Raw genomic sequence first — 27,055 nt, 5'->3', positions numbered from 1 at the left:
GTTCAAGATCAAGACACCCCCTTTACAATGGATGAGAATTTTTCTTTTAGAGGATTGTTAGTTTGTGAAATTTTCTTTCTGGGCAAAAGTGAAGTGGAGGCTGTGCGTATATTAACCTGAAACTTGCTTGGTTAGCCAATATGAATCTAAATGAAATGAAATGAGGAAACAGAAATATTGAGGCCCGATGATGACCTAATGACTAGAAATATCACTGGCTATAATGTATTGCTGAGTTTTGCTTAAGGAATGTGTACATGTGCATGCTTGTTTATATCGAGTGCTGTAAACTCAACAGGAACAAACTGAATTGTCACAGTAATGCTGGAAAGGTTGAAGTTCTATTTCAAACAGACATATTGAATCAGATTTCTTATCATTCATGCGATGTGGGTGTCACTGACCAGCATTTATTGCCCATCCCTAATTGCCCAAGGGCATTGAAGAGTCAACCATTTTGATTTGGGATGGGAGACACATGTAGGCCAGACCAGAGATAATCCTCTTGCTAGGGAGGCAGAAACACATCCTAAATGAATAATTAATAAAACTAGCCATGGCAGATGACATATTTATGATGTTTGCCAGTAGCCAAACCGATCATTTGGTGGAAACAGGGCAGTGTAAAAGTTTGAATCCACAGCTTCTTTGTATGGAAATAGTACAAAGAAAGCTTACCTTAGAGCATAGTTAGCCAGCTCAAAGTCATCTGGTCAGCAGCAGAACAAGCTGATCATCTGTTTCAATCTGATCCTCGGACAAGTGCACATAAATGGGTTCACTCGAGATTGCAAGCATTGTATGGTAAAAGGTTTTTACAGTAGTTTGGGTAGTGTACTTTTCTTTACAAAAAGAACACTGTGTACCCCATTATCAAAAATGCCTTGGGTTATTAATATCCAGAGCAAACCCAGTGGACCAAGCAAAATGGGAACAAAGCCTGCAGCTGAGAGATAGATTTTCCATACACAATCGAGACAAGGTGGGTGGGGTGTGTGCGCGCGCGCGCGCGCGCTTGGGGGGGGTGCAGACAATAAAGCGATGATATGACTACAATCAGATCAGCCACAGTGCTACTGAATTTGATTTGTGACTGTCATGTGAACGGACGCACAGTGAAAGGTATTGCCTTACATGTGTTACAGGCAGATTGTACTATTCAAGTGCACCAGGGTAATAGTAGAATGGCAGAATTTAATGCTCTAATTCTGCTCTGAAGTCCATGTGTCTAAGTTGCTACAGCTACACTTTCGTGCCACTGAGGTCAGATGTAAAATCCAACAACTGCATCATTTCAGAACTGCTACTGATGAACACTTTCACAAAATAGACCAATAGAAATGCAGTGCACTATTGAAATGCTCCCAGCACAAGTGACAGACCGCAGTTACCCAGCTGTACATTACTCTTGACACAATTCAAGTTCAGCAAGAGCTGCCATTATCCATTACAATGAAGGTGATTCGGCTTTCCTTATTCTTAATGAATGAAGTATATCCACATCAAGGAAAAATTAAGAAGATAACATAACTTAAATAGGAATCTTGTCAGATGACACCAACGATGAAAATGTCAGGAAACACTGACCAAGCGTGGGATTCTTTTCTCTATTTTGAAACAGAAAAACAGGCAAGGGATTCAAATAGGGTAGATGCAAAGAGGGATAGCGAGTCTTGAGAAGATCTGTAGCTCAGATTGAGGTTATGGATGTAGGTTTGCTCGCTGAGCTGGAATGTTCATTTTCAGACATTTCATCACCATACTAGGTAACATCTTCAGTGAGCCTCTGGACAAAGCTCTGCTGACGATTCCTGCTTTCTATGTATATGTAAAGAGGGATTTCCACTTTTGGATAGCTCAATTCTAGAGGCTATTTGTATAAGGGAGTCACTTTAATCCATTGTGGAATTCAAGAGGAACATCTCTACCCTGACAGAGGCTTGAAAATGCTCCAAAGAATAAATAAAGAAAATAGCAATGTTGCTTTTAATGGTGGGGCACATCTTGTTCCTTTCATGTACATGTTAAACATGCCAAATGAAGTGGGAGAAGGCCGTTATGGAGCTAAACATCAGCACAAACCTGTTTGGGCTGAATAGCAAGCTCGCGTGCTGTAAACTTATCTTAGTTGAGAAATAGAAGAAAACGAAATAAATGAGACTACATCACATAAGACTTTTGTGCAGTAAAAACGGTGCTTGATAATAAAGGTGAATAACTGGTGGATTCGTGAAGCTAAGTGCTTAGCTCAGGTAAAGGAGGTACAGTATAATCATTTCACACCATTTCAAGTTGATCATGACTATACTGTACTCTTTACTAATACCACCCTGCACACTTACCACTCGATTCCAGATTGATCCACTTTTACTGCGCTCATCAGGTGTAAGGCGGACATAATGACCCGTCAACATGGTGCTCCCACTAAAATCCCACAGAGGCATTGAACTGGAGCCCACTCCTAAGGAAGAAGCAAAGAATATTAGATAGAGGAAAGAGCTTCGCATAAGAATGTGTCATTAATCTCCTGTAGTCCTGAACTAAATAAAGAGGAAAGTGGTCAAAGTTTGGGTTGAGGCGGCTTTACAAGATTGAGAAAGAGTGAATCCGTGAGATGAGCCGAGTGTGATTGAAGCCAGAGCCGCGGAAAGATAATGGAGGCAGTGGGTACTGTGAAAATGAGAAGAGGGCTGACAGTAAAAGAGAGAGAGAGAGAGAGAGAGAGAAGGAAATAATAGAAAGAGGGGCAAAGAAAAAAAAGGTAGAAAGATAGCAACAGAAAAAACTCCACAAGCAGTAGAAGTCCATCCTTTAAAGACGCTCTGCCAAGACTACCAATGCCTAGGTTGATTCCAGCAAACATTTCAATACGGGGTGTTAGGGTTTATAATTCAAATGTTGGAACATGGAATGAAATCCAGCAGCAAAGCACCTGTAGAACAAAATGTTGTCACATCAATTCACTGGCACAAATTCTCTAGAGGCAAACATTCAAACCAACAACACTGCACACTTGTGTAAGGCTGTCCTGTTATCAAACTGTTCCCAGCAGACCTTGTAAACAGACCTCTAATTTTGGTAGGATGGGTTAAGAACGTGAAAAACATGAGCTGGAGTCAGTCATTTGGCCTCCTAGCCTCTCATTTTCAACAGCAACTCCATCTTTCCCCACTATAACTTTAATCCCTCGATTCCAGTATTACTCTGATGTCTACTGACCGGTGATCTTGAATGTACTCACCCAATCACCCAAGGTAGAGAATTCCAAAGGTTCACAAACCTTCGAGTGAAGAAATTTCTACTCATCACAGTCTGATATGGGCAAAATGCTTATTCTGAAAGCGTGACCTTGCAGATTCCCCGACCAGGGAATTTTCTGTCATGTCTCGAGAAAACATTATAGGTCTCAAATGAATCATGTCTTAGTCTTCTGAATTTCAATGCATCTAGACCTTGACTACTGTCTCTTTTAAGAAGACAATCTTTTTATTCCAGATAATGAGGCTGGAGCTTAAGGATTTCCTTGTATCTCAGAAGGTGGCCTGCCACTCAAATTAGCCATTAGTTAATTGCTTACAAAATGCACAAGTGCTATGTTTCAATCATTCGGCATGTTCCTCAGCACTTAAAATGATCGTACTTATATTGGCAATCACGAATGTGAATTTCAATATTATTGGTCGGAGCTTCACAAGATCGGATTGTCGTCTTGAGGAAGACTATTCAGAACTGAACAGCCAGTGGGTTCAGAGATTGTATTCTTCTGCTGAGTGGACTGAACAATTCCTATTACAGCAACATATACTAAAAAACATATAGGTGCCAGTTGAGCAGAATTACTTCCAGGTAAAGAATTTAGTTATTGATTTTTGAAAACAAACAGCTTGTACTCGGCGTGCCTATAAAAACTAAAGCCCGGCTAATAGCACCTCTCATTCAGGTGGCTGAATACAGCAGATCCAAATTTTCTCCTCAAACTGTACTCAGATGTCAAATGCATTCCAGTGAACTGACCATTTTAATGAATGGGGAATTCCCATTCTCCTCAAATCATTCGCTACAAACTGGAGTGACCATAGTTGATAATATTGCAAACAGTTGAATACGGATGCATGAACTTTCCATCAGTTGGTTGCAATGTCAACAACTATGAGAGGGAGCCAGATCTCAGGCAACTTCAACCAGCTGGTCACAATCTTAAGAACTGAAAAAGTAACATCATTCCTTCAGGAGAGGCATGAGAGGAAGTGGAAAATGGATTTAAGTGTGATGCTAGAAACGACACCGTGTAACAGAGTTATTTTATAAAGTTATGAAATGGTTCAGTCAGATTGACAGAGCAAACATTTCAATTTATGGAGACTCTAAAACCAAGGAGTTATAAATATAATTGAATTCATCCAAAAAATGGAATTTTTTTTGAGGACGTGGAATTTGCCAAAGGAAGTAGCTGAGATCATTTGCATAGATCCATTTAAGCAGCTAAAAAAGGGCATGAAGGAGAAAGAAATAGAAGGCTATATTAAAAGCTTCTAATGAAACTGAGAGTCAAGATGCCAACATAAACTGGTGTACGTGTCCTGTTCCTTGCTGCTGTCTATTAATTTCACCATTTACTGCATATGACAAACATGGTTAGCATAAACACACCTGCTGTGTACAGTACAGTCAGGTCTCTGATAAGTGAGAGAACAGCTGTCTTGACAAAACAGAGGGAAGAGAAAGCAATAATTGTGAAATAGCCAGAAGCAACACTTCTGAAGAGGAAGGGACCAGTCCAAGCTACAGGCCAGGTGCATCCAATTCTCAATCATGCTTCTTTGTTTGTTTGTCAAATAGCATGGGGCAAGAGTGGCTTTAAATGGGGAAGCCCATCAAGTAAAGCTCCTATAGTCCTCAGTATTTGGTGAACGCTGGAAAATGTGCGCAAATGCAATACTCTGGACATATGACCAACCTGGTCTTTGTGTGATCAGGAATGAAGCATGCTGTTAGGGGATAGTCCAAGCACAAGTATACGTGAAGACAGAAAGATCGGAAATATTTTTCTGACAATGAGTCATGCACACAGAAAACTACAGTCACATAGTCACTGCAGCACGAGCGGTCTGACAACTCCAGCATATATGGTCTGTCATGAAATGCAAACACATCCAGGCCACACCAAATAGTGAAACTGAAACTTGAGTTTTCCCTTCTATTACCATCAAGACTACAGCTTAAAGCATTTTTATTAAATCAACAAAGTGGGCTCAGCATTTCAGCAATTAATAAATAGTGGATATCGTACAAGTTGAAAGAAATAGATCAGGATTTCCCTGTCAGCCAATCATTTCATCCTCTAATATATCTGCTGGACGCTGTACACAGTGTACTCTGATGAGTTCATTAGCATGACTGCCCCAAAAGAAACAGAAGACATCAGCAAGACCAGCAGTGTACGAAGTATGGCTGCAGTTAAAATACAACTTAAACTTCAGAATTCATCTTAATATAAAAACAGAATAGCACGAGTTATCTTCCAGTCTTGCTATCTTATTTCACCCAGATTGGAGTAACTAACCCCATGTCTTCTCCATCACCAAGACCTCTTACTTCATCCTTAAATTCTCAAACTCCACTTTAGCTCATCTGTTGCTGAAACCCTTACCCATTCCATTGTTACCTCTACAGTTGTCTGCACCACTGTTTTCATGACAAGCTGGCAACTTTGCAACTTGAGCTCTCCCAAACATCCATTGCCTGTGTTCCAATCGTATGAAATCCCATTCACCTATCGCTGACCCACATTGGGTCTGCCTGAAAAACACACAAATTTTAAAATCTCATCCTTGTTGTCAAATCCAATCATGTACTTGGTACCATCATACCACCTCTTGCATGAGGCTATGCCTTCATCTGCCTCAGTTCTCACAATGCCTTCTTAAATCTTTCTGTCTCACTCTTTCAAAATCTCTTTGTTCAAGATTTCAATTTCTTGTCCGAATGTCACCCTCCACAGTCACACCACATTTTATTTAATAAAGCTCAGGACATTAAAGGCTGTATCGAAATGCAAACTTGCTGTTAAGACTATTTCTGCTGGCAGGATGGTCACTTGTCAGGTTTAAGATAATTGCAAAAGAGGGGGAGGAAAGATGAAAAAATTATAATTTAGAAATCTCAGATTTATGGAATCACATTTAACAGTAATGTTCAAAAGAAACTTGATAAATATTTGAAAACTAAAAATTTGTAGGGTGGTGGAGAAAGAAGAGATTTTGACGAACAAGGCTGCTCTTTCAGAGGTGTTACACGCAAAACGATCACCCTCCGTACTTTGCAATTCAATGAAAAACTTTGGCCCACTGTATCTGACAAATCTCCAACAAACTAAAGGAATATTACAAGCCCAACAAATTCTGAAAAATCACCGCCAGTTTGTTTAAGTCCTGAAATCAGCAAACACACAAGACTTGCCTAGCCTGCTTATGAAGAACAAAACCTTAGCTAAAATAAAGGCAACAAATCATGAGTCCAAAATTTGATTCCCTGTGAGCACTAAAATAATGAAATCTGGATCAGTTTCTGGCTGACAGAGGTCACCTTGGTTGATATGTTCATGTAGAATAAGAGTGATTAAGGAAAGAGGAGTCCAGTGTTGTAGTTTTGATTGTCTAAGGGGGCCAGAGAGGAATTTCACATACAGTAAATTCTTCTATAACAGGATGGTTGCATTTTTGTGCAACCCTGTGTTATAGAAAAATCTCGCTTTAGAACAAACGCATAGTGTTGGTGCTGTAATTGTGTTACAACTGACACACGTAAAAGTTCGCGCTGTAGAAATAGCGGCCCCAATTTGTCCAGCGCTTTAGAGAGAATTCATATTGACAAAACATGCATTATAACAGAATGATCTGTACTAATTTTCTTGAACTGATCTGGATTTTGTTCATATATTTTTACACTGTTAACAAAGATCAGATGGCTTTCAAATGGCACCAGAAGTAGAGATAACATCTAGAGTAGCATGGTGGCTCAGCACTGCTGCCTCACAATGCCAGAGTCCTGGGTTTGATTCCACCCTTGGAAGACTGTCTCTGTGGAATTTGTATATCCTCTCTGTGTCTGTGTCGGTTTCTCCAGGTAATTTGGTTTCTTCCAACAGTCCAAAGATGTGCAAGTTAGGTGGATGGGCCATGCTAATTTGCCCAGTGTTCAGGGTTGTGCAGGTTGGTGAAATCTAGAGTTACAGGGATAGGGTTGGGGTGGGGGTCTGGTGGGATGCCCTTCAAAGGGCAAATAGCCAGCTTCCACACTATAGGGATTCAAAGATACTCTATGATATATTTCCCATGTTTATGCAGGACACATTGGATGGGCTAGTGGGTTTTTTTTCCCTGAGATGGTTTGAGTTTCTTTTTTTAAACTGTGCCTGTGCTTTTTGTCATCAAAAGCTGTAGCAAATCTGACATACTTATTAACGTACCTTTGACATCATTTTCATTTGCAGACATTTTCAATCAATTCAAAATTAATAGTTGAAGATGTAACAAATTTAGCAAGTAGTTAACTGACTTATCATCTAGTACCTAGGAGAAATTTCTTCACCCAGAGTGTGGCAAGTCCATGGAATTCTCTGCCATAGAAAGCAGTTGAGACTTAGGGCAAATAGGATCAACGCATATAAGGAAAAAGCAGGAAGAGGGTACCAAGCTGGATGATCAACCATGAACATATTGAATGGCAGAGCAGGCCTGAAGGAGCAATTTGCCTACTCCTACTTTACCTATGAATGAAGGTGTAAACTACAGACAATTGGACTGCATTCAGCATTAATAACATTGTAAATTAACATATGGCTAAAACTCTTAAGATCTTTCCACTTCATTTAAGTTTGAGACAATCATAAGGCAAAATAATTCTAATTTTTTTTTCCACTAGCTGTACATGAGAAAGGAATACAAGAAAAATGATTGCATCTATACAGCTATGATAAATGGATGTTTCAAGAGTTTTATAGTAAAGAAATTACTTTTTTTTTAAAAAGTGAGGTCACTGTTGTAATGTGATATGCAATCCTGTTTTACTTCCCTTTCAATTTTGTTCGCACCAATCCTTGGTTTCTCCATAACACTCTGTAAATATATATTGTATAATTTTGTTTAATTTCTGCTGCAACTACCCTTCAAAGCAAACCGACATTGTGTGCAATGAAACACTATATATTTTTTCATGGCATCATCCTTGTGTACTGCTGTCTGGTTTTAACTTAAATCACGAATCAACAGAGCACAAAGTTAAGGAAAAAAGTGACAATGCTGGTTATATTGCACAAATGTTTGCACATCCAATTTTTTCAATAAGCCAAATCCAAAAATACATCAATTAATACATGTCTTAATGCATCATTAAGACAACAAAATTAGAAAAAAATCAAAATAGATAGATACATCTGTGAGAAATGGGGGACAGATAATAGTTAATCGACCCAAACAGACAATAAAACTAAGCACGAGAGGACAGCATCCATGCGTACTTAAAAGAAACTGAGGAAGAGATAGCAGAGCCAATATGGATGAATAACGTTATTCCAATATTTAAAAAGCAAGATACAAAGTCAATAAAGTTCTTAAATGGGAGGAAAGACATTTAATTTTTGACATCAATTTCCAGATGCTTTCTTATTTACATCTTAAAAATATAATAAAAGCAGTCCATATAGATTTCGAAAAGCAATGTCATGCTTGATCAATCTCATTAAATTCTGCGGAGACGTTAAAGGATACAAGGCTGATATAGTTTCATGTACGAGTAAATAAAAGCGTTTGTTCAGGTACTGTGAAAGTATCAATTGATCGAGTGAATCCTTAGAAGAATATAAAGAAAGTAGGAGTATACTTAAGAGGGAAATCAGGGGGGCAAAACGGGGATATGTGATAGCTTTGGTAAATAGAATTAAGGAGAATCCAGAGGGTTTTTACAAATATATTAAGGACAAAAGGGTAACTGGGGAGAGAATAGGGCCCCTCAAAGATCAGGAAGGCAGCCTTTGTGTGGAGCCACAGAAAATGGGGGAGATACTAAATCAATATTTTGCATCAGTATTTACTGTGGAAAAGGATATGGAAGATATAGACTATAGGGAAATAGATGGCAATATCTTGCAAAATGTCCAGATTACAGAGGAGGAAGTGCTGGATGTCTTGAAACGATTAAAAGTGGATAAATCCCCAGGACCTGATCAGGGGTACGCAAGAACTCTGTGGGAAGCTAGAGAAGTGATGGCTGGGCCTCTTGCTGAGATATTTGTATCATCGATAGTCACAGGTGAGGTGCCGGAAGACTGGAGGTTGGCAAACATGGTGCCACTGTTTAAGAAGGGTGGTAAGGACAAGCCAGGGAACTATAGACCGGTGAGCCTGACCTCGGTGGTGGGCAAGTTGTTGAAGGGAATCCTGAGGGACAGGATGTACATGTATTTGGAAAGGCAAGGACTGATTAGGGATAGTCAACATGGCTTTGTGCGTGGGAAATCATGTCTCACAAACTTGACTAGAGTTTTTTTGAAGATGTAACAAAGAAGATTGATGAGGGCAGAGCAGTAGATGTGATCTATATGGACTTCAGTAAGGCGTTCGACAAGGTTCCCCATGGGAGACTGATTAACAAGTTAGATCTCATGGAATACAGGGAGAACTAGCCATTTGGATACAGAACTGGCTCAAAGGTAGAAGACAGAGGGTGGTGGTGGGAGGGTTGTTTTTCAGACTGGAGGCCTGTGACCAGTGGAGTGTCACAAGGATCGGTGCTGGGCCCTCTACCTTCTGTAATTTACATAAATGATTTGGATGCGAGCATAAGAAGGACAGTTCGTAAGTTTCAGATGACACCAAAATTGGAGGTGTAGTGGACAGTGAAGAGGGTTACCTCAGATTACAACAGGATCTTGACCAGATGGGCCAATGGGCTGAGAAGTGGCTGATGGAGTTTAATTCAGATAAATGTGAGGTGCTGCATTTTGGGAAAGCAAATCTTAGCAGGACTTATACACTTAATGGGAAGGTCCTAGGGAGTGTTGCTGAACAAAGAGACCTTGGAGTGCAGGTTCATAGCTCTTTGAAAGTGGAGTTGCAGGTAGATAGGATAGTGAAGGCAGCGTTTGGTATGTTTTCCTTTATTGGTCAGCGTAGTGAGTACAGGAGTTAGGAGGTCATGTTGCGGCTGTACAGGACATTGGTTAGGCCACTGTTGGAATATTGCATGCAATTCTGGTCTCCTTCCTATTGGAAAGATGTTGTGAAACTTGAAAAGGGTTCAGAAAAAGATTTACAAGGATATTGCCAGGGTTGGAGGATCTGAGCTACAGGGAGAGGTGGAACAGGCTGGGGCTGTTTTCCTTGAAGCATCGGAGGCTGAGGGGTGACCTTATAGAGGTTTACAAAGTTATGAGGGGCATGAATAGGGTAAATAGGCAAAGTCTTTTCCCTGGGGTCGGGGAGTCCAGAACCAGAGGGCATAGGTTTAGAGTGAGAGGGGAAAGATATAAAAGACACCTAAGGGGCAACTTTTTCATGCAGAGGGTGGTATGTGCATGGAATGAGCTGCCAGAGGATGTGGTGGAGGCTGGTACAATTGTAACATTTAAGAGGCATTTGGATGTGTATATGAATAAGAAGGGTTTGGAGTGATATGGACTGGGTGCTGGCAGGTGGGACTAGATTGGGTTGGGATATCTGGTCGGCAAAGGGTCTGTTTCCATGCTGTATATCTCTATGACTCTGCCTCTCTTTCTCAGAGTTGTCTTGGTATCATTTTGACTTCTTCCAAATCTTGTTGTCTTCATGATACATTAAGATATGCATTAATTGATGTATTTTTGGACTGGACATGTTACAAAAACTAGACGTGAAAACATTTGTACAACATTGCCAGCATTGCCACTTTGTTGCTTGATGTGGAGGTGCCAGTGTTGGACTGGGGTGGGCAAAGTTAAAAGTCACACAACACCAGGTTATAGCCCAGCAGGTTTATTTGGAAGTACTAGTTTTCAGAGCACTGCTCCTTCATTCGATAACTAGTGGGGCAGGATCATAAGACAGAATTTATAGCAAAAAATCATTGTGTCATGCAATTAAAACGATAACAGCATTATACGTTGATTCAATTTAAGTCCTTCATCTTTTAGAATGGATTGCAGGTTTCAGTTCATTAATATGGAAATCCCAGAACTTCTTTCATGTCACATTCTTGAGACAACTTAAGGTTTTATATTTTAAAAAAGTGACATCTCAGCTCAGAGAATGTATTAAAAGGTGCGAGGTTAGAGTCTGTCTGTATGTATGCCAGCCTTGAGTCAGTATGGTTCTATTTCCAAAGTGGGAATTTATAAAATGTTAAATGGATTGACTGCCTGCATTGACTCCCTACAGGTTGTGCTTTTTTTGCAAAAATAATACGTATCTGCAAATACAATTCTGTAAATGCAAATTTACCCCATGGACCTGTGTGTGCATGCATGTGAGGCAGAGTGTACGTGTGCACACGAGAGAGCACGTGTTTGCACGGGTGATGGTTTATAAGCTTGTGAGAAACTAAGTGCGTGGTCAGTGTAAGCATGTGTTTCTGAGAGAGGGCACGGGAGAGAGAGGGCCTGCATGAATATGTAAGAGCATGTGAGAATGTGCATAAGAGTTTATAGGGCAGTGGAGTCACCTGTAGTGTGACATGAACCCACAGTCCCAGTTGAGGCCATCCTCATGGGTACCGAACTTGGTTATTAGCCTCTGCTCAGCCACTATGTTGTTGCATATCCTGAAGTCCACCTTGGAGGATGGTCACCCGAAGATCAGAGACCGAATCTCCCTGACTGCTGCAGCGTTCCCCGTCTGGGAGGGAACACCCCAGTCTGGCGATTGTTGCATGGTGTAAATTCATCCGTTAATCGGAGCGTCTGCTTAGTCACACCAATGTACCATGCCTCAAATGGTACATTGTATCCTTGCCTGCAGCGTACGAGATAGGCAACATTGGCTGGGTCACATGAGTACCTGCCCCGTTGCTGGGTGGTGTCCCCACGTGTAACGGTGGCATCCATGTCGACACTGACAAGTCTTCCCGTGGTTGCCATAACAGGATTGTAAGGTGTTGTAATCGATGTTATCCTGTAGGCTGAGCAGTTTGCTGCAGAACTTTCCCTATGCCTCCACTTCTCGCCTTGAAACAACCACCAAATCTTAAACAGGCCATTGCTCGCAGCAAACTGTTCCAAATGTCGACATGGATAGCACCATTACACGCAGAGACACCACTCATGTACACAGCTGGTACTCGTATGACTCTGCCAACATTGTCTATCTCGTACATTGCAGGCATGCAGAGACCAAACAGACACTATGACAATGGGTGAATGGGCACCGTGCAACAATTGCCAGGCAAGGAGGTTTCCTCCCAGTCAGGGAACGCTTCAGCAGTCAGGGATATTCGGCCTCGGATCTTCGGGTGACCATCCTCCAAGGCGGACTTTGGGATATGCAATAATGCAGAGCGGCCAAGCAGAGGCCAAGGTCAACACCCATGAGAATGGCCTCAACCGGGATCTTGGGTTCATGCCACACTACAGGTGACCCCACTACACGATACACACAAGCATACATATACACACTCACACAGACCCTCGGCACACACTCAGACACGTGCACGCACACATTCACCCGCCACACACTCTCACAGGCAGATATTCCATCACACTCATGCACAAACGCTAACAGTCACGTGCACACTCACATATTCCTGCACATGTAAGTTTTTGCATTTGCAGGTACAGAGGAACCTTGATTATCCGAACGAGATGTGCAGGCACTACATTGATGGATTATTCGAGCATTCAGTTAATTGATTCAATGCCTTTCCTCTGGGGCTCAAAGTTTTCTGTTAAGTCTGCTCCCCGTTCAGGAGAGGAGGCAGCAGCACACCGTGCACAAGCCCCGCCTCGCGCCCCCCCCAACCTCGTCCAACACCGCACCACCCACCTGTCCCCCAACCCCGAACACCGTAACCGTCTGCTCCCACCCTGCCCTCCCCCATCTAACACCACCTCCCTTCTCCCCAACCATGCCCTACCCCTGCCCCCTCCTCCAGGGCAGCCAGACTAGACACCAATAAGATTGCTGCTGCTGCCATTTGGATGGTGAGTCTCCAAATAACTAACACACACACAATGTTTTTCTGCAACTTTTTGACAGATTCCACCTTTATCCCATACAGGACAATGTTGGAGAGGTTATCTGGGGAAGCAGGGTTTAGGGTACACCCCTGTGTAGAACTCCAGGGAATGTGTGGAGAGAGAGTGAGAGAGATATTTGGATAATCGAGGTTCCTCTGTCCATTCTATTTTTGCTAAATCTGTAGACAGTCAATGCAGGCATTTAATCTATGTAACATTTTATAAATTCCTACTTTGGAAAAAAGAACTAGTCTGATTCAAGATGGCGATACAGACAGACTCTGAACTCTCACCTTTTAATACATTCTGAGCAGAGAAGGTCAGTTTTTTTAAAAACAAAATCTTAAGTTATCTCAAGACTGTGGCTTAAAAGAAACTGAGATTTACATATTCATGAACCGAAACCTGTAATCAATTCTAAAAGAAGAAAGTCTTAACAGCATTATAAGTTTGTTAAATATATCGTTTTAATTGCATGACCTGTCATCTTTTGCTACAAGTTCTGTCTTATGTTCCTGCCCCACTAGTTACCTGAAGTAGCAGTACTCTGAAAGCTAGTACTTCCAAATAAACCTGCTGGAATATAACCTGGAGATCTGATTTTTAACTTTTTTCCTCAAACTTTGTGGTATGTTGGTTCATGTTAAAAACAGATAGCAGTATACCAGGACAGCTCTATGAAAAAAATTAGTGTCTCTGCACAAAATGTCTATTTGTTTTGAAGGACAGTTGTAACCGAAGTTAAACAAAATTATACAGTGTATATTTAGAGCATTATGGAGAAACTAAGGATTGGTGGGAACAAAATTGAAAGGGAACACGTGACTGAGGTCAGAATGTGTGTCACAAGCAGAGAGCAGAATGGAAGCAAGCTGACCAAATAAAAACTTAGCAGTGGTTACATGTGCATTTGTGTTCAAGAAAGGTGAGAAGTGGTTTTCAACAGGGACTAATCCTGGAACCACTGTGGAGTAACATTGCTATTTAAAAAAAGGGGTTCAGAAAAGATTCACAAAAGATGTTGCCAGGGTTGCAGGGTTTGAGATTATAGGGAGAGGCTGAATAGGCTAGGGCTGTTTTGCCCTGGAGTGTCAGAGGCTGAGGGGTGACTTTATAAAGGTTTATAAAATCATGAGGGGCATGGATAGGATAAATAGTCAAAACCTTTTGCCTGGTCTGAGGGAGTCCAGAACTGGAGGGCAAAAGTTTAGAGTGAAAGGGGAAAGATATAAAAGGAACCTCAGGGGCAGCTTTTTCAGAGGGTGGCGCGTGTATGGAAAAAGTTGCCAGAGGAAATGGTAGAGGCTGGGACAATTGCAGCATTTAAAAGGCATCTGGATAGGCATACGAACAGGAAGAGTTTGGAGGAATATGGGTCAAGTGTTGGCAAATGAGACAAGATTAGGTTAGGATATCTGGTCAGCATGGACGAGTTGGACCGTGGTCTGTTTCTGTGCTGTACATCTCTATGACTCTACAGAACATGAATAAAATTCAAAAGCACAGAAGGCGAGCTGTTGAACGCTTAGGTTCCCCCTAATTCCCACAGCTGGGGTCACGGGTTGCAGAAAGTGTCAAGACCAGTTGTGATGGAATGACATACAAATGGAAGGATCTCTCTTCTTCCCCCACCTTCCACCCCTCCTTCCTCCTCCTCCTCTCTCTCTCCCACTTCTCCCCCTCCCCCGAATGACTGTCAGACCTCTCACTGGAGTATTTCCTACTGCAAGGTGAGTGAAGATCTTTCTGAAAGTTTTAAACCATTTGATCCTGATGGAGGGAGTGATGGGGGGGAGGGAGGGAGGGAGTGATGGGGGGGAGGGAGGGAGGGAGTGATGGGGGGGAGGGAGGGAGGGAGTGATGGGGGGGAGGGAGGGAGGGAGTGATGGGGGGGAGGGAGGGAGGGAGTGATGGGGGGGAGGGAGGGAGGGAGTGATGGGGGGGAGGGAGGGAGGGAGTGATGGGGGGGAGGGAGGGAGGGAGTGATGGGGGGGAGGGAGGGAGGGAGTGATGGGGGGGAGGGAGGGAGGGAGTGATGGGGGGGAGGGAGGGAGGGAGTGATGGGGGGGAGGGAGGGAGGGAGTGATGGGGGGGAGGGAGGGAGGGAGTGATGGGGGGGAGGGAGGGAGGGAGGGAGGGAGTGATGGGGGGGAGGGAGGGAGGGAGGGAGGGAGTGATGGGGGGGAGGGAGGGAGGGAGGGAGGGAGTGATGGGGGGGAGGGAGGGAGGGAGTGATGGGGGGGAGGGAGGGAGGGAGGGAGGGAGGGAGGGAGTGATGGGGGGGAGGGAGGGAGGGAGTGATGGGGGGGAGGGAGGGAGGGAGTGATGGGGGGGAGGGAGGGAGGGAGTGATGGGGGGGAGGGAGGGAGGGAGTGATGGGGGGGAGGGAGGGAGGGAGTGATGGAGGGGAGGGAGGGAGGGAGTGATGGAGGGGAGGGAGGGAGGGAGTGATGGGGGGGAGGGAGGGAGGGAGTGATGGGAGGGAGGGAGTGATGGGGGGGAGGGAGGGAGGGAGTGATGGGGGGGAGGGAGGGAGGGAGTGATGGGGGGGAGGGAGGGAGTGATGGGGGGGAGGGAGGGAGGGAGTGATGGGGGGGAGGGAGGGAGGGAGTGATGGGGGGGAGGGAGGGAGGGAGTGATGGGGGGGAGGGAGGGAGGGAGTGATGGGGGGGAGGGAGGGAGGGAGTGATGGGGGGGAGGGAGGGAGGGAGTGATGGGGGGGAGGGAGGGAGGGAGTGATGGGGGGGAGGGAGGGAGGGAGTGATGGGGGGGAGGGAGGGAGGGAGTGATGGGGGGGAGCGAGGGAGGGAGTGATGGGGGGGAGCGAGGGAGGGAGTGATGGGGGGGAGCGAGGGAGGGAGTGATGGGGGGGAGCGAGGGAGGGAGTGATGGGGGGGAGGGAGGGAGGGAGTGATGGGGGGGAGGGAGGGAGGGAGTGATGGGGGGGAGGGAGGGAGGGAGTGATGGGGGGAGGGAGGGAGGGAGTGATGGGGGGGAGGGAGGGAGGGAGTGATGGGGGGGAGGGAGGGAGTGATGGGGGGGAGGGAGGGAGGGAGTGATGGGGGGGAGGGAGGGAGGGAGTGATGGGGGGGAGGGAGGGAGGGAGTGATGGGGGGAGGGAGGGAGGGAGTGATGGGGGGGAGGGAGGGAGGGAGTGATGGGAGGGAGGGAGGGAGTGATGGGGGGGAGGGAGGGAGGGAGTGATGGGGGGGAGGGAGGGAGGGAGTGATGGGGGGGAGGGAGGGAGGGAGTGATGGGAGGGAGGGAGGGAGTGATGGGGGGGAGGGAGGGAGGGAGTGATGGGGGGGAGGGAGGGAGGGAGGGAGTGATGGGGGGGAGGGAGGGAGGGAGTGATGGGAGGGAGGGAGGGAGTGATGGGAGGGAGGGAGGGAGGGAGGGAGGGAGGGAGGGATGGGGGGGAGGGAGGGATGGGGGGGAGGGAGGGATGGGGGGGAGGGAGGGAGGGAGTGATGGGGGGAGGGAGGGAGGGAGTGATGGGGGGGAGGGAGGGAGGGATGGGGGGGAGGGAGGGAGGGATGGGGGGGAGGGAGGGAGGGAGTGATGGGGGGGAGGGAGGGAGGGAGTGATGGGGGGGAGGGAGGGAGGGAGTAATGGGGGGGGAGGGAGGGAGTAATGGGGGGAGGGAGGGAGGGAGTGATGGGGGGGAGGGAGGGAGGGAGTGATGGGGGGGAGGGAGGGAGAGTGTGATGGGAGGGAGGGAGAGAGTGATGGGGGGGGAGGGAGGGAGAGAGTGATGGGGGGGGAGGGAGGGAGAGAGTGATGGGGGGGAGGGAGGGAGAGAGTGATGTGGGGGGAGGGAGGGAGAGAGTGATGGGGGGGGAGGGAGGGAGAGAGTGATGGGGGGGGAGGGAGGGAGAGAGTGATGGGGGGGGGAGGGAGGGAGAGAGTGATGGGGGGGGAGGGAGGGAGAGAGTGATGGGGGGGGAGGGAGGGAGAGAGTGATGGGGGGAGGGAGGGAGAGAGTGATGGGGGGGAGGGAGGGAGAGAGTGATGGGGGGGAGGGAGGGAGAGAGTGATGGGGGGGAGGGAGGGAGAGTGATGGGGGGGAGGGAGGGAGAGAGTGATGGGGGGGAGGGAGGGAGGGAGTGATGGGGGGGGAGGGAGGGAGGGAGTGATGGGGGGGGGGGGGGAGGGAGGGAGGGAGTGATGGGGGGGGGAGGGAGGGAGGGAGTGATGGGGGGGGGAGGGAGGGAGGGAGTGATGGATGGGAGTGAGGGAGTGATGGGAGGGAGGGAGTGAGGGAGTGATGGGGGGGAGGGAGGGAGTGATGGGGGGGAGGGAGGGAGGGAGTGATGGGGGGGAGGGAGGGAGGGAGTGATGGGGGGAGGGAGGGAGGGAGTGATGGGGGGGAGGGAGGGAGTGATGGGGGGGAGGGAGGGAGTGATGGGGGGGAGGGAGGGAGGGAGTGATGGGGGGGAGGGAGGGAGGGAGTGATGGGGGGGAGGGAGGGAGGGAGTGATGGGGGGGGAGGGAGGGAGGAGTGATGGGGGGGAGGGAGGGAGGGAGTGATGGGGGGGAGGGAGGGAGTGATGGGGGGGAGGGAGGGAGTGATGGGGGGGAGGGAGGGAGGGAGTGATGGGGGGGGAGGGAGGGAGGGAGTGATGGGGGGGAGGGAGGGAGGGAGTGATGGGGGGGAGGGAGGGAGGGAGTGATGGGGGGGGAGGGAGGGAGTGATGGGGGGGAGGGAGGGAGGGATGGGGGGGAGGGAGGGAGGGATGGGGGGGAGGGAGGGAGGGAGTGATGGGGGGAGGGAGGGAGGGAGTGATGGGGGGGGAGGGAGGGAGGGAGTGATGGGGGGGAGGGAGGGATGGAGTGATGGGGGGGAGGAGGGAGTGATGGGGGGGAGGGAGGGAGTGATGGGGGGGAGGGAGGGAGTGATGGGGGGGGAGGGAGGGAGTGATGGGGGGGGAGGGAGGGAGTGATGGGGGGAGGGAGGGAGGGAGTGATGGGGGGGGAGAGAGGGAGGGAGTGATGGGGGGGGAGAGAGGGAGGGAGTGATGGGGGGGGAGAGAGGGAGGGAGTGATGGGGGGGGAGGGAGGGAGGGAGTGATGGGAGGGAGGGAGTGATGGGGGGGGAGGGAGTGAGGGAGTGATGGGGGGGGGAGGGAGGGAGTGATGGGGGGGGAGGGAGGGAGGGAGTGATGGGGGGGAGGGAGGGAGGGAGTGATGGGGGGGGAGGGAGGGAGGGAGTGATGGGGGGGAGGGAGGGAGGGAGTGATGGGGGGGAGGGAGGGAGGGAGGGAGTGATGGGGGGGAGGGAGGGAGGGAGTGATGGGGGGGAGGGAGGGAGGGAGTGATGGGGGGGAGGGAGGGAGGGAGTGATGGGGGGGTGGGAGGGAGGGAGTGATGGGGGGGAGGGAGGGAGGGAGTGATGGGGGGGAGGGAGGGAGGGAGTGATGGGAGGGAGGGAGTGATGGGGGGGGAGGGAGTGATGGGGGGGAGGGAGTGATGGGGGGGAGGGGGGGGAGGGGGGGAGGGGGGGAGGGGGGGAGGGGGGGAGGGGGGGAGGGGGGGAGGGGGGGAGGGAGTGATGGGGGGGAGGGAGGGAGGGAGTGATGGGGGGGAGGAGGGAGGGAGGGATGGGGGGGAGGGAGGGAGGGAGGGATGGGGGGGAGGGAGGGAGGGAGGGATGGGGGGGAGGGAGGGAGGGAGGGATGGGGGGGGGGAGGGAGGGAGGGAGGGATGGGGGGGAGGGAGGGAGGGAGGGAGGGAGGGATGGGGGGGAGGGAGGGAGGGATGGGGGGGAGGGAGGGAGGGAGGGAGTGATGGGGAGGGAGGGAGGGAGGGAGGGAGTGATGGGGAGGGAGGAGTGATGGGGGGAGGGAGGGAGGGTGATGGGGGGGAGGGAGGGAGGGAGTGATGGGGGGGAGGGAGGGAGGGAGTGATGGGGGGGAGGGAGGGAGGGAGTGATGGGGGGGAGGGAGGGAGGGAGTGATGGGGGGGAGGGAGGGAGGGAGTGATGGGGGGGAGGGAGGGAGTGATGGGGGGGAGGGAGGGAGGGAGTGATGGGGGGGGAGGGAGGGAGGGAGTGAGGGGGGGGGGGGAGGGAGGGAGTGATGGGGGGGAGGGAGGGAGTGATGGGGGGGAGGGAGGGAGTGATGGGGGGGAGGGAGGGAGGGAGTGATGGGGGGGAGGGAGGGAGGGAGGGAGTGATGGGGGGGGGGGGAGGGAGGGAGTGATGGGGGGGGGGAGGGAGGGAGTGATGGGGGGGGGGGAGGGAGGGAGTGATGGGGGGGGGGAGGGAGGGAGTGATGGGGGGGGGGAGGGAGGGAGTGATGGGGGGGGGGGAGGGAGGGAGTGATGGGGGGGAGGGAGGGAGGGAGTGATGGGAGTGATGGGGGGGAGGGAGTGATGGGAGTGATGGGGGGGAGGGAGTGATGGGAGTGATGGGGGGGAGGGAGTGATGGGAGTGATGGGGGGGGAGGAGTGATGGGAGTGATGGGGGGGAGGGAGTGATGGGAGTGATGGGGGGGAGGGAGTGATGGAGTGATGGGGGGGAGGGAGTGATGGGAGTGATGGGGGGGAGGGAGTGATGGGAGTGATGGGGGGGAGGGAGTGATGGGAGTGATGGGGGGGAGGGAGTGATGGGAGTGATGGGGGGGAGGGAGGGAGTGATGGGAGTGATGGGGGGGAGGGAGGGAGTGATGGGAGGGAGGGAGTGATGGGAGGGAGGAGTGATGGGAGGGAGGGAGTGATGGGAGGGGGGGAGGGAGGGAGGGGGGGAGGGAGGGAGGGGGGAGGGAGGGAGGGGGGGAGGGAGGGGGGGAGGGAGGGAGGGGGGGAGGGAGGGAGGGGGGGAGGGAGGGAGGGAGGGAGGGAGGGGGGGAGGGGGGGAGGGAGGGAGGGGGGGAGGGAGGGAGGGGGGGAGGGAGGGGGGGAGGGAGGGGGGGAGGGAGGGGGGGGGGAGGGGGGGAGGGAGGGGGGGAGGGGGGGAGGGAGGGAGGGAGGGAGGGGGGAGGGAGGGGGGGAGGGAGGGGGGGAGGGAGGGGGGGAGGGAGGGGGGGGGGGAGGGAGGGGGGGGAGGGAGGGAGGGAGGGAGTGATGGGGGGAGGGAGGGAGGGAGTGATGGGGGGGAGGGAGGGAGGGAGTGATGGGGGGGAGGGAGGGAGGGAGTGATGGGGGGGAGGGAGGGAGGGAGTGATGGGGGGAGGGAGGGAGGGAGTGATGGGGGGGAGGGAGGGAGGGAGTGATGGGGGGGAGGGAGGGAGGGAGTGATGGGGGGGAGGGAGGGAGGGAGTGATGGGGGGGAGGGAGGGAGTGATGGGGGGGAGGGAGGGAGGGAGTGATGGGGAGGGAGGGAGTGATGGGGGGGGGGGGAGGGAGGGAGGGAGTGATGGGGGGGGAGGGGGGGAGGGGGGGAGGGGGGGAGGGAGGGAGTGATGGGGGGGCAGGGAGGGAGGGAGTGATGGGGGGCAGGGAGGGAGGGAGTGATGGGGGGGGAGGGAGGGAGGGAGTGATGGGGGGGAGGGAGGGGAGGGAGTGATGGGGGAGGGAGGAGGGAGTGATGGGGGAGGGAGGGAGGGAGTGATGGGGGGGGAGGGAGGGAGGGAGTGATGGGGGAGGAGGGAGGGAGTGATGGGGGGGGGAGGGAGGGAGTGATGGGGGGGGGGGGAGGGAGGGAGTGATGGGGGGGGGGGGAGGGAGGGAGTGATGGGGGGGGGAGGGAGGGAGTGATGGGGGGGGAGGGAGGGAGTGATGGGGGGGGGGGAGGGAGGGAGTGATGGGGGGGAGGGAGGGAGGGAGTGATGGGGGGGGAGGGAGGGAGGGAGTGATGGGGGGGGAGGGAGGGAGGGAGTGATGGGGAGGGAGGGAGGGAGTGATGGGGGGGGAGGGAGGGAGGGAGTGATGGGGGGGGAGGGAGGGAGGGAGGGAGTGATGGGGGAGGGAGGGAGGGAGTGATGGGGGAGGGAGGGAGGAGTGATGGGGGGGGAGGGAGGGAGGGAGTGATGGGGGGAGGGAGGGAGGGAGGTGATGGGGGAGGGAGGGAGGGAGTGATGGGGGGGGAGGGAGGGGAGGGAGGGAGGGAGGGAGGAGGGGGGAGGGAGGGGGGAGGGGAGGGAGGGGGGGAGGGGAGGGAGGGGGGGGGAGGGAGGGGAGGGAGGGAGGGGAGGGGAGGGAGGGGAGGGGGGGGAGGGGAGGGGGGGGGAGGGAGGGGAGGGGGGGGGAGGGAGGGGAGGGGGGGGGAGGGAGGGGGGGGGAGGGAGGGGAGGGAGGGGGGGGGGAGGGGGGGGGAGGGAGGGGGGGGGGGGGAGGGGGGGGAGGGAGGGGGGGGGGGGGGAGGGAGGGGAGGGGGGGGGGGGAGGGGACGGGGGGGGAGGGAGGGGAGGGAGGGAGGGAGGGGGGGGAGGGAGGGAGGGGAGGGGAGGAAGGGGAGGTGGGGAGGAGGGGAGGGGGGGGAGGGGGGGGGGGAGGGGGGGGAGGGGAGGGGGAGGGGGGAGGGGAGGGGGGGGAGGGGAGGGGGAGGGGGGGAGGGGAGGGAGGGGAGGGGAGGGAGGGGGGGAGTGGGCGGGTTGATTTAACCCTGAGACTCCGGTCCCGGGGCGGGAATCCCTCCCGCGGCCGTGCCCCTGCACTCACCCTGATACGGCTTCATCAGGCTGTGCTCCCGCTTCAGGTGCTCGCTGTTGCCGTCCGTCATGTCAGCGGCGGACGGCACCAGCCCGAGTCCGAGGTAGGGCAGGAAGAGCAGGACCCAACTGCCGAGCGCGGGCCGCGTCCGAGCCGAGGTCCGCTCTCCCCGCCCGATCCGAGCGCCGAACACACCCGCCGCCATCTTCTCCACGCTCACTTCCGGTGGTGCTCCGTTTCCAGGGTCACCCCGGAACCAGGGATCGAGGCGGGGGAAGCGGATTGTGGAACACACTTCCTCTCCAACCAGACACCGCCCGCTCGACCTCGGGAGGTGTGGGGGGGGGGGGTGGGGCCAGTAATGGTGACGCACGGTAATGGTGACGCACAGACTGAGGCTGCGCGGTGCCGCTCTCGGTTGGGGCGGGCTGGTGTTCCCGGCGAGAGTCTTCAGCGGGGTCCCACCCGGAGGGGCCCAGTCGTGCTGCACAAGGCGCGCCCAATCAGCAAAGAGCAACTCAGGCTTCGCCCCAGACGTCAGCGTGTTGCCTGGTGCACAGGTCAAAGGTCGGTGTTCAAAGAGACACAGGGGAGGGTGCTGCTGTGCACGCAGTCTATGTGGAAATATGGGAAATAGGTGCCTGAGTAGGCCCCAGAGCCTGCACTACCATTCAATATGATCAGGATCCCATTCCCACCCTGACCCTGGATCCCTTCCACCACAAGCCTCCAGCTCCCTCTTGACTGGATCTAATCAACTGGCTCCAACAGCTTCCTGTGGGTCAGAACTCAACAGGTTCACCCGAGTCAAGAGATGTTTCCTCACCCCAGTCCTGGATGGCTTACTTCTAGTGGTGCTGGAAGAGCAGCAGCAGTTCAAGCAGCATCCACGAGCAACGAAATCGACATTTCGGGCAAAAGCCATTCATCAGGATGCTGCCTGAACTGCTGTGCTCTTCCAGCACACTAATCCAGTATTTGGTTTTCAGCATCTGCAGTCATTGTTTTTACCTGGCTTACTTCTTAGTCTGGAGTAGGGTGTCTATTTGTTCAGTGCATGGAACAGTGTGTCATTGTGCACAGCACGGCACTCATGCAGCAGTCTGTCAATATGTACAATGTTGTACATGGTGTTTAAAAAAAGGCACCCAACACCAGGTTATAGTCCAACAAGTTTATTTTTCTTTTTAATGTTTTACCCCCACACTACCGCCTATCCCCAGCACCCATGTTATGTATGTGCAGGTGTGAGACACAATGAAAGGCACAGGTGAACAAATCCTTATTCAACTTCCACCACCAGGAAGAAAGGAAACACCAGAGTGGCCAGTGACAAGCAATGCCCTTATCATCAAAGGGCGATGCTCCAACAGGTTTAATTGCAAGTACTATATTTCAGAGTGCTGATCCTTCATTATGTAGCTAGTGGGGCAGGATTGTAAGACAAAATTTATATCAAAAGATTACAGTATCATACAATTAAAATGTGATCTTGCCCCACTAGTTACCTGATGAAGGAATAGTGCTGTGAAAGCTAGTACTTCTAAATAAACTTGTTGGATTATAACTTGGTGTTGTGTGATTTTTAACTTTGTCTACCCCAGTCCAACACCGCCACCTCCACATCACTGTACATGGAACAGTGTGTCATTATGTGCAACACAGTGTTCACAGAGTAGTCTGTCAATATGTACAGTGTATCTGGAATAGTGTGTCCATGTATGCAGTGCACTGTTCATGGAGCAGTCTGTCAATATGTACACTGTTCATGGAATAGTGTGTCCATGTGTGCAGTGCAGTGTAGATGGAGCAGTACATCAATGTGTACAAAACAGTGCACGTGGATCAGTGTGTCAATGTATGTAATACTGTGTAGATGGAGCAGTGTGACATTGTGTACAGAATAGTGTACATGAAAGACATTCCTGATGAAGGGTTTAGGCCCAAAATGTTGACTCTCCTGCTCCTCAGACACTGCCAGCACTGCACTTTTTGACTCTAGATTCTCAGCATTTGCAGCACTCACTTTCTCCTACATGGAACAGTGTGTCAATGTGAACAACACTGTGGATATGAAACTGTGTGCCAGTGTGTACTGCACAGTGGAGATGGATCAGTGTGTCAATATGTCCAGCATTGTGTCTGTGTGCACAACAGAGTTTACATGGAGCAGTGTCCCAATGTGTGCAATTCAGTTTATATGGAACACCTTGTTAATATGTAGCACATAGTTTTTACATGGATCTGTGTATCAATGTACACAACACTATATATTGATTGATTTATTGTTGTCACATACCGAGGTACAGTTAAACATGTTGTTTTGCATGCTCTACAGGCAGATTGTACCACATAAAATGCATTGGGGTAGCAGAACAGAGTGCAAAATACAATGTTAGAGCCGAAGAGAGAGATTAGATTCCCTACAGTGTGGAAATAGGCCCTTCAGCCCAACCAGCTTCTGAAGAGTAACCTACCCAGACCCATTTCCCTCTGACTAACGCACCTAACACTGGGCAATTTAGCATGGCCAATTCACCTAACCTGCACATCTTTGTGACTGTGGGCAGAAACTGGAGCACCCAGAGGAAACCCACTCAGAAACAGGGAGAATGTCCAAACTCCATACAGGCAGTCACCTGTGGCTGGAATCAAACCTGGAACCCTGGTGCTGTGAGGCAGCAGTGCTAACCACTGAGCCACCATGCCACCCTAACATCAGAAGTAAACATTTGAGAGGTCCATTCAAGAGTCTGAAAACAGCAGGGAAGAAGCTGTTTTTGAATCTATCTGTACATGTTACAAACTTTCATATCTTATGGCCTACAAAAGAGGATGGAAGAAAGTATAATGAGAAGGGAAGGGTCTTTCATCTGCTGTTCCACCTGCACTGTGCCAAGCACATTGACTCACTGTTCCATATAAGCTGTGTTGTACCCATTGATGCAGTGCTCCATGTACACTGTGCAGTATACATTAACACGCTATTCCATGTACACTCCATTGTGCAAAAGTCCCCATTATCTAAATTACTGGACAAGACGCTGGACTTTTCTAACGCAGGGTATCTGAAATACAGGACAAAATCTTGAACTCAGGCTGCAACAAATGCTCACAGAGCCAGAATGGTTTCTGTCTGGGACTATTGTTCACCAATTTAACCTCCCCTGTAAGAGAACAATCAACCAAACCTAACACTCTGGCCAAAACTAACTTTTACACCTCAGGCAACCCAATGCAGCCTCAGAGATACTGGATATTCAACTTCATTCAAAATACATTCACACACACTCTTAACTATCTGGAATCCAATTGACCTCAAAGAGAACACCAGAAACACAATGGCAACACATGTTTAAGAGAGATAACAGGGCACACAGTCTGTAAAACTACTAGTCCTGACCTTACCTCAACAACAAGCTTTTGCAGAAACAGCTCCCCCACAACAGATTCAGAACCAAGAACCGCAGAAGCCAAACCAAAAGCATCATCGCAATAAAGGACATCCGAGAGGGGGGACGCCAACCAAGTGCTATCCGTACAAGAGCTTCTAGACTTGGGCCTGTTCTGAACCATGAGAGCCAACAGCATAAAGCTCAGCAACTGGATGCACTTTAAAACTGTGTCTTCCTCAGTGGTGAGCTGAAACTCCCGAGACCTCAAAGCGAACAGGGAGGGGAATGCGGGTGGTGATAGTGCATGAACCCCAATTAAAAAATACTGATTAAAGTTTTCTGTGATTAAAACTGCTGTTTAGTTCTAATAGTCATGATGTGGAGGAGCCTGTGTTGGACTGGGGTAGACAAAGTTAAAAGTCACACAACACCAGGTTATAGTCCAACAGGTTTATTTGAAAGTACTAGCTTTCAGAGCGCTGCTCCTTCATCAGGTGTTGTGTGAGTTCTAATAGTGTTTAACCTGTATTTGTTTTAAAAAATAGTATATTTAATTACTGCTGTCTGTACAGTTCTGTCAATTTCACTGTTTATTATATTTGCCTTTTATTTCTTGCATCATACTCACCTTTTGTAATTAATAAACACAGAGATTAATTTGCCCTGAAACACCTGTCTACTTCCTTCTTCATTTCACTTTCCTAAATAAGTCCAGTGTCAGAACCAGGGATCTGGGGGTGATTCGAACCACTTAAAACCAGCAAATTATTGACCGCAAACCAGAATCCTACACTGTGTTGTACTCATTGACACACAATTCCATGTATACTGTGTTGTTCACATTGATGCGCTGTTCCCCGTACATTGTGTTGTTTACAAAGACAAACTGTTCCATGTTCGCTGTATTATGTAAACAGACATGACATTCCATGCACGCTATGTTGTACTCATTGTCACACTATTCCATCTACACTGTGCTGTACACATTTGCACACTTGTGTGTATGCTGTGTTATGGACACAGGCATGATGTTCCATGTACACTGTCTTGAACACAATAAGACACTGTTCCACTTTGGTATCTTGTACATATTGATACACTGCTCCATGTACATTGTACAGTTGATGCTGACACATTACTCCATGGACAATGCGTTGTGCATATGGACTCGATGTCCCACATACAGAGTGTTGTACACATTGACACACTGCTATATGTGTTCCATATTGTTCACGTCGGCATACTATCCATATACACTGTATTGTATACATTGACACACTGTATGTGAAGCGTGTGTTAACGTGTCCAACAATGTAGATGAAACAGTGTGTCAAATGTGTGCAACACAATGTACATGGAGCAATGTGTCAATGTGTACAACACAGTATCCATTGACACAGTGTACAAATTTTACAATACCATGTGAAGGAAACAATATATCAATGTGTATAACATGGTGTCCATGGAGCAGCATGTCAATGTATGTCAACAGTGTCCATGGCACAGTCTGTCGATGTGTACAACAATGTCCATGTGTCTAGTGTCCAGCAGTATGCCATTGTGTACATAAAACAGTGTGTCAGTGTCCATGAAGTGTTCATGGAACAAAGTGTCAGTGTATACTGCATGATATACATTGGAAATTGTGAGAGTGTGTACAGCACAATATACATGGGATAGTGTGAAAATATGTACAGTACAATGTACACGACTCAGTGTGTTGATCTAACCAGTTCAATGTGCATAGGGCGGTGTGAGAGGGTATACAGCACAATGTGGGAATGTGCAGCACAGTGTCCATAGGTCAGTGTGTCAGTCTTTTACAGCACAATATACATGGTACATTGTGTCAGTCTGTATAGCATGA

At 50.2% G+C, this 27,055-nt stretch overlaps 1 protein-coding gene across 1 annotated transcript in view; it reads right to left on the bottom strand.

Moving 5' to 3' along the window:
- The window catches only part of lman2 (lectin, mannose-binding 2), a 54,156-nt gene extending 32,095 nt beyond the window's left edge, over positions 1-22,061 (bottom strand). The window contains exons 1-2 of the mRNA XM_072591098.1: positions 21,803-22,061; positions 2,343-2,461 (exon numbers count right to left, since the gene is read on the bottom strand). Of these exons, the coding sequence (XP_072447199.1) occupies positions 2,343-2,461; positions 21,803-21,998 (315 nt within the window). The 5' untranslated portion in view covers positions 21,999-22,061. The remainder of the gene's footprint in view (positions 1-2,342; positions 2,462-21,802) is intronic.
- Positions 22,062-27,055: the final 4,994 nt, after the last annotated feature.

Source organism: Chiloscyllium punctatum, chromosome 20 (genome assembly GCF_047496795.1).
Source record: "Chiloscyllium punctatum isolate Juve2018m chromosome 20, sChiPun1.3, whole genome shotgun sequence".
In the NCBI taxonomy this organism is placed as follows: Eukaryota; Metazoa; Chordata; class Chondrichthyes; order Orectolobiformes; family Hemiscylliidae; genus Chiloscyllium; species Chiloscyllium punctatum.
The sequence above is the reverse complement of the archived record's forward strand: the minus strand, read 5'-3'. Positions and strand labels throughout refer to the sequence as shown.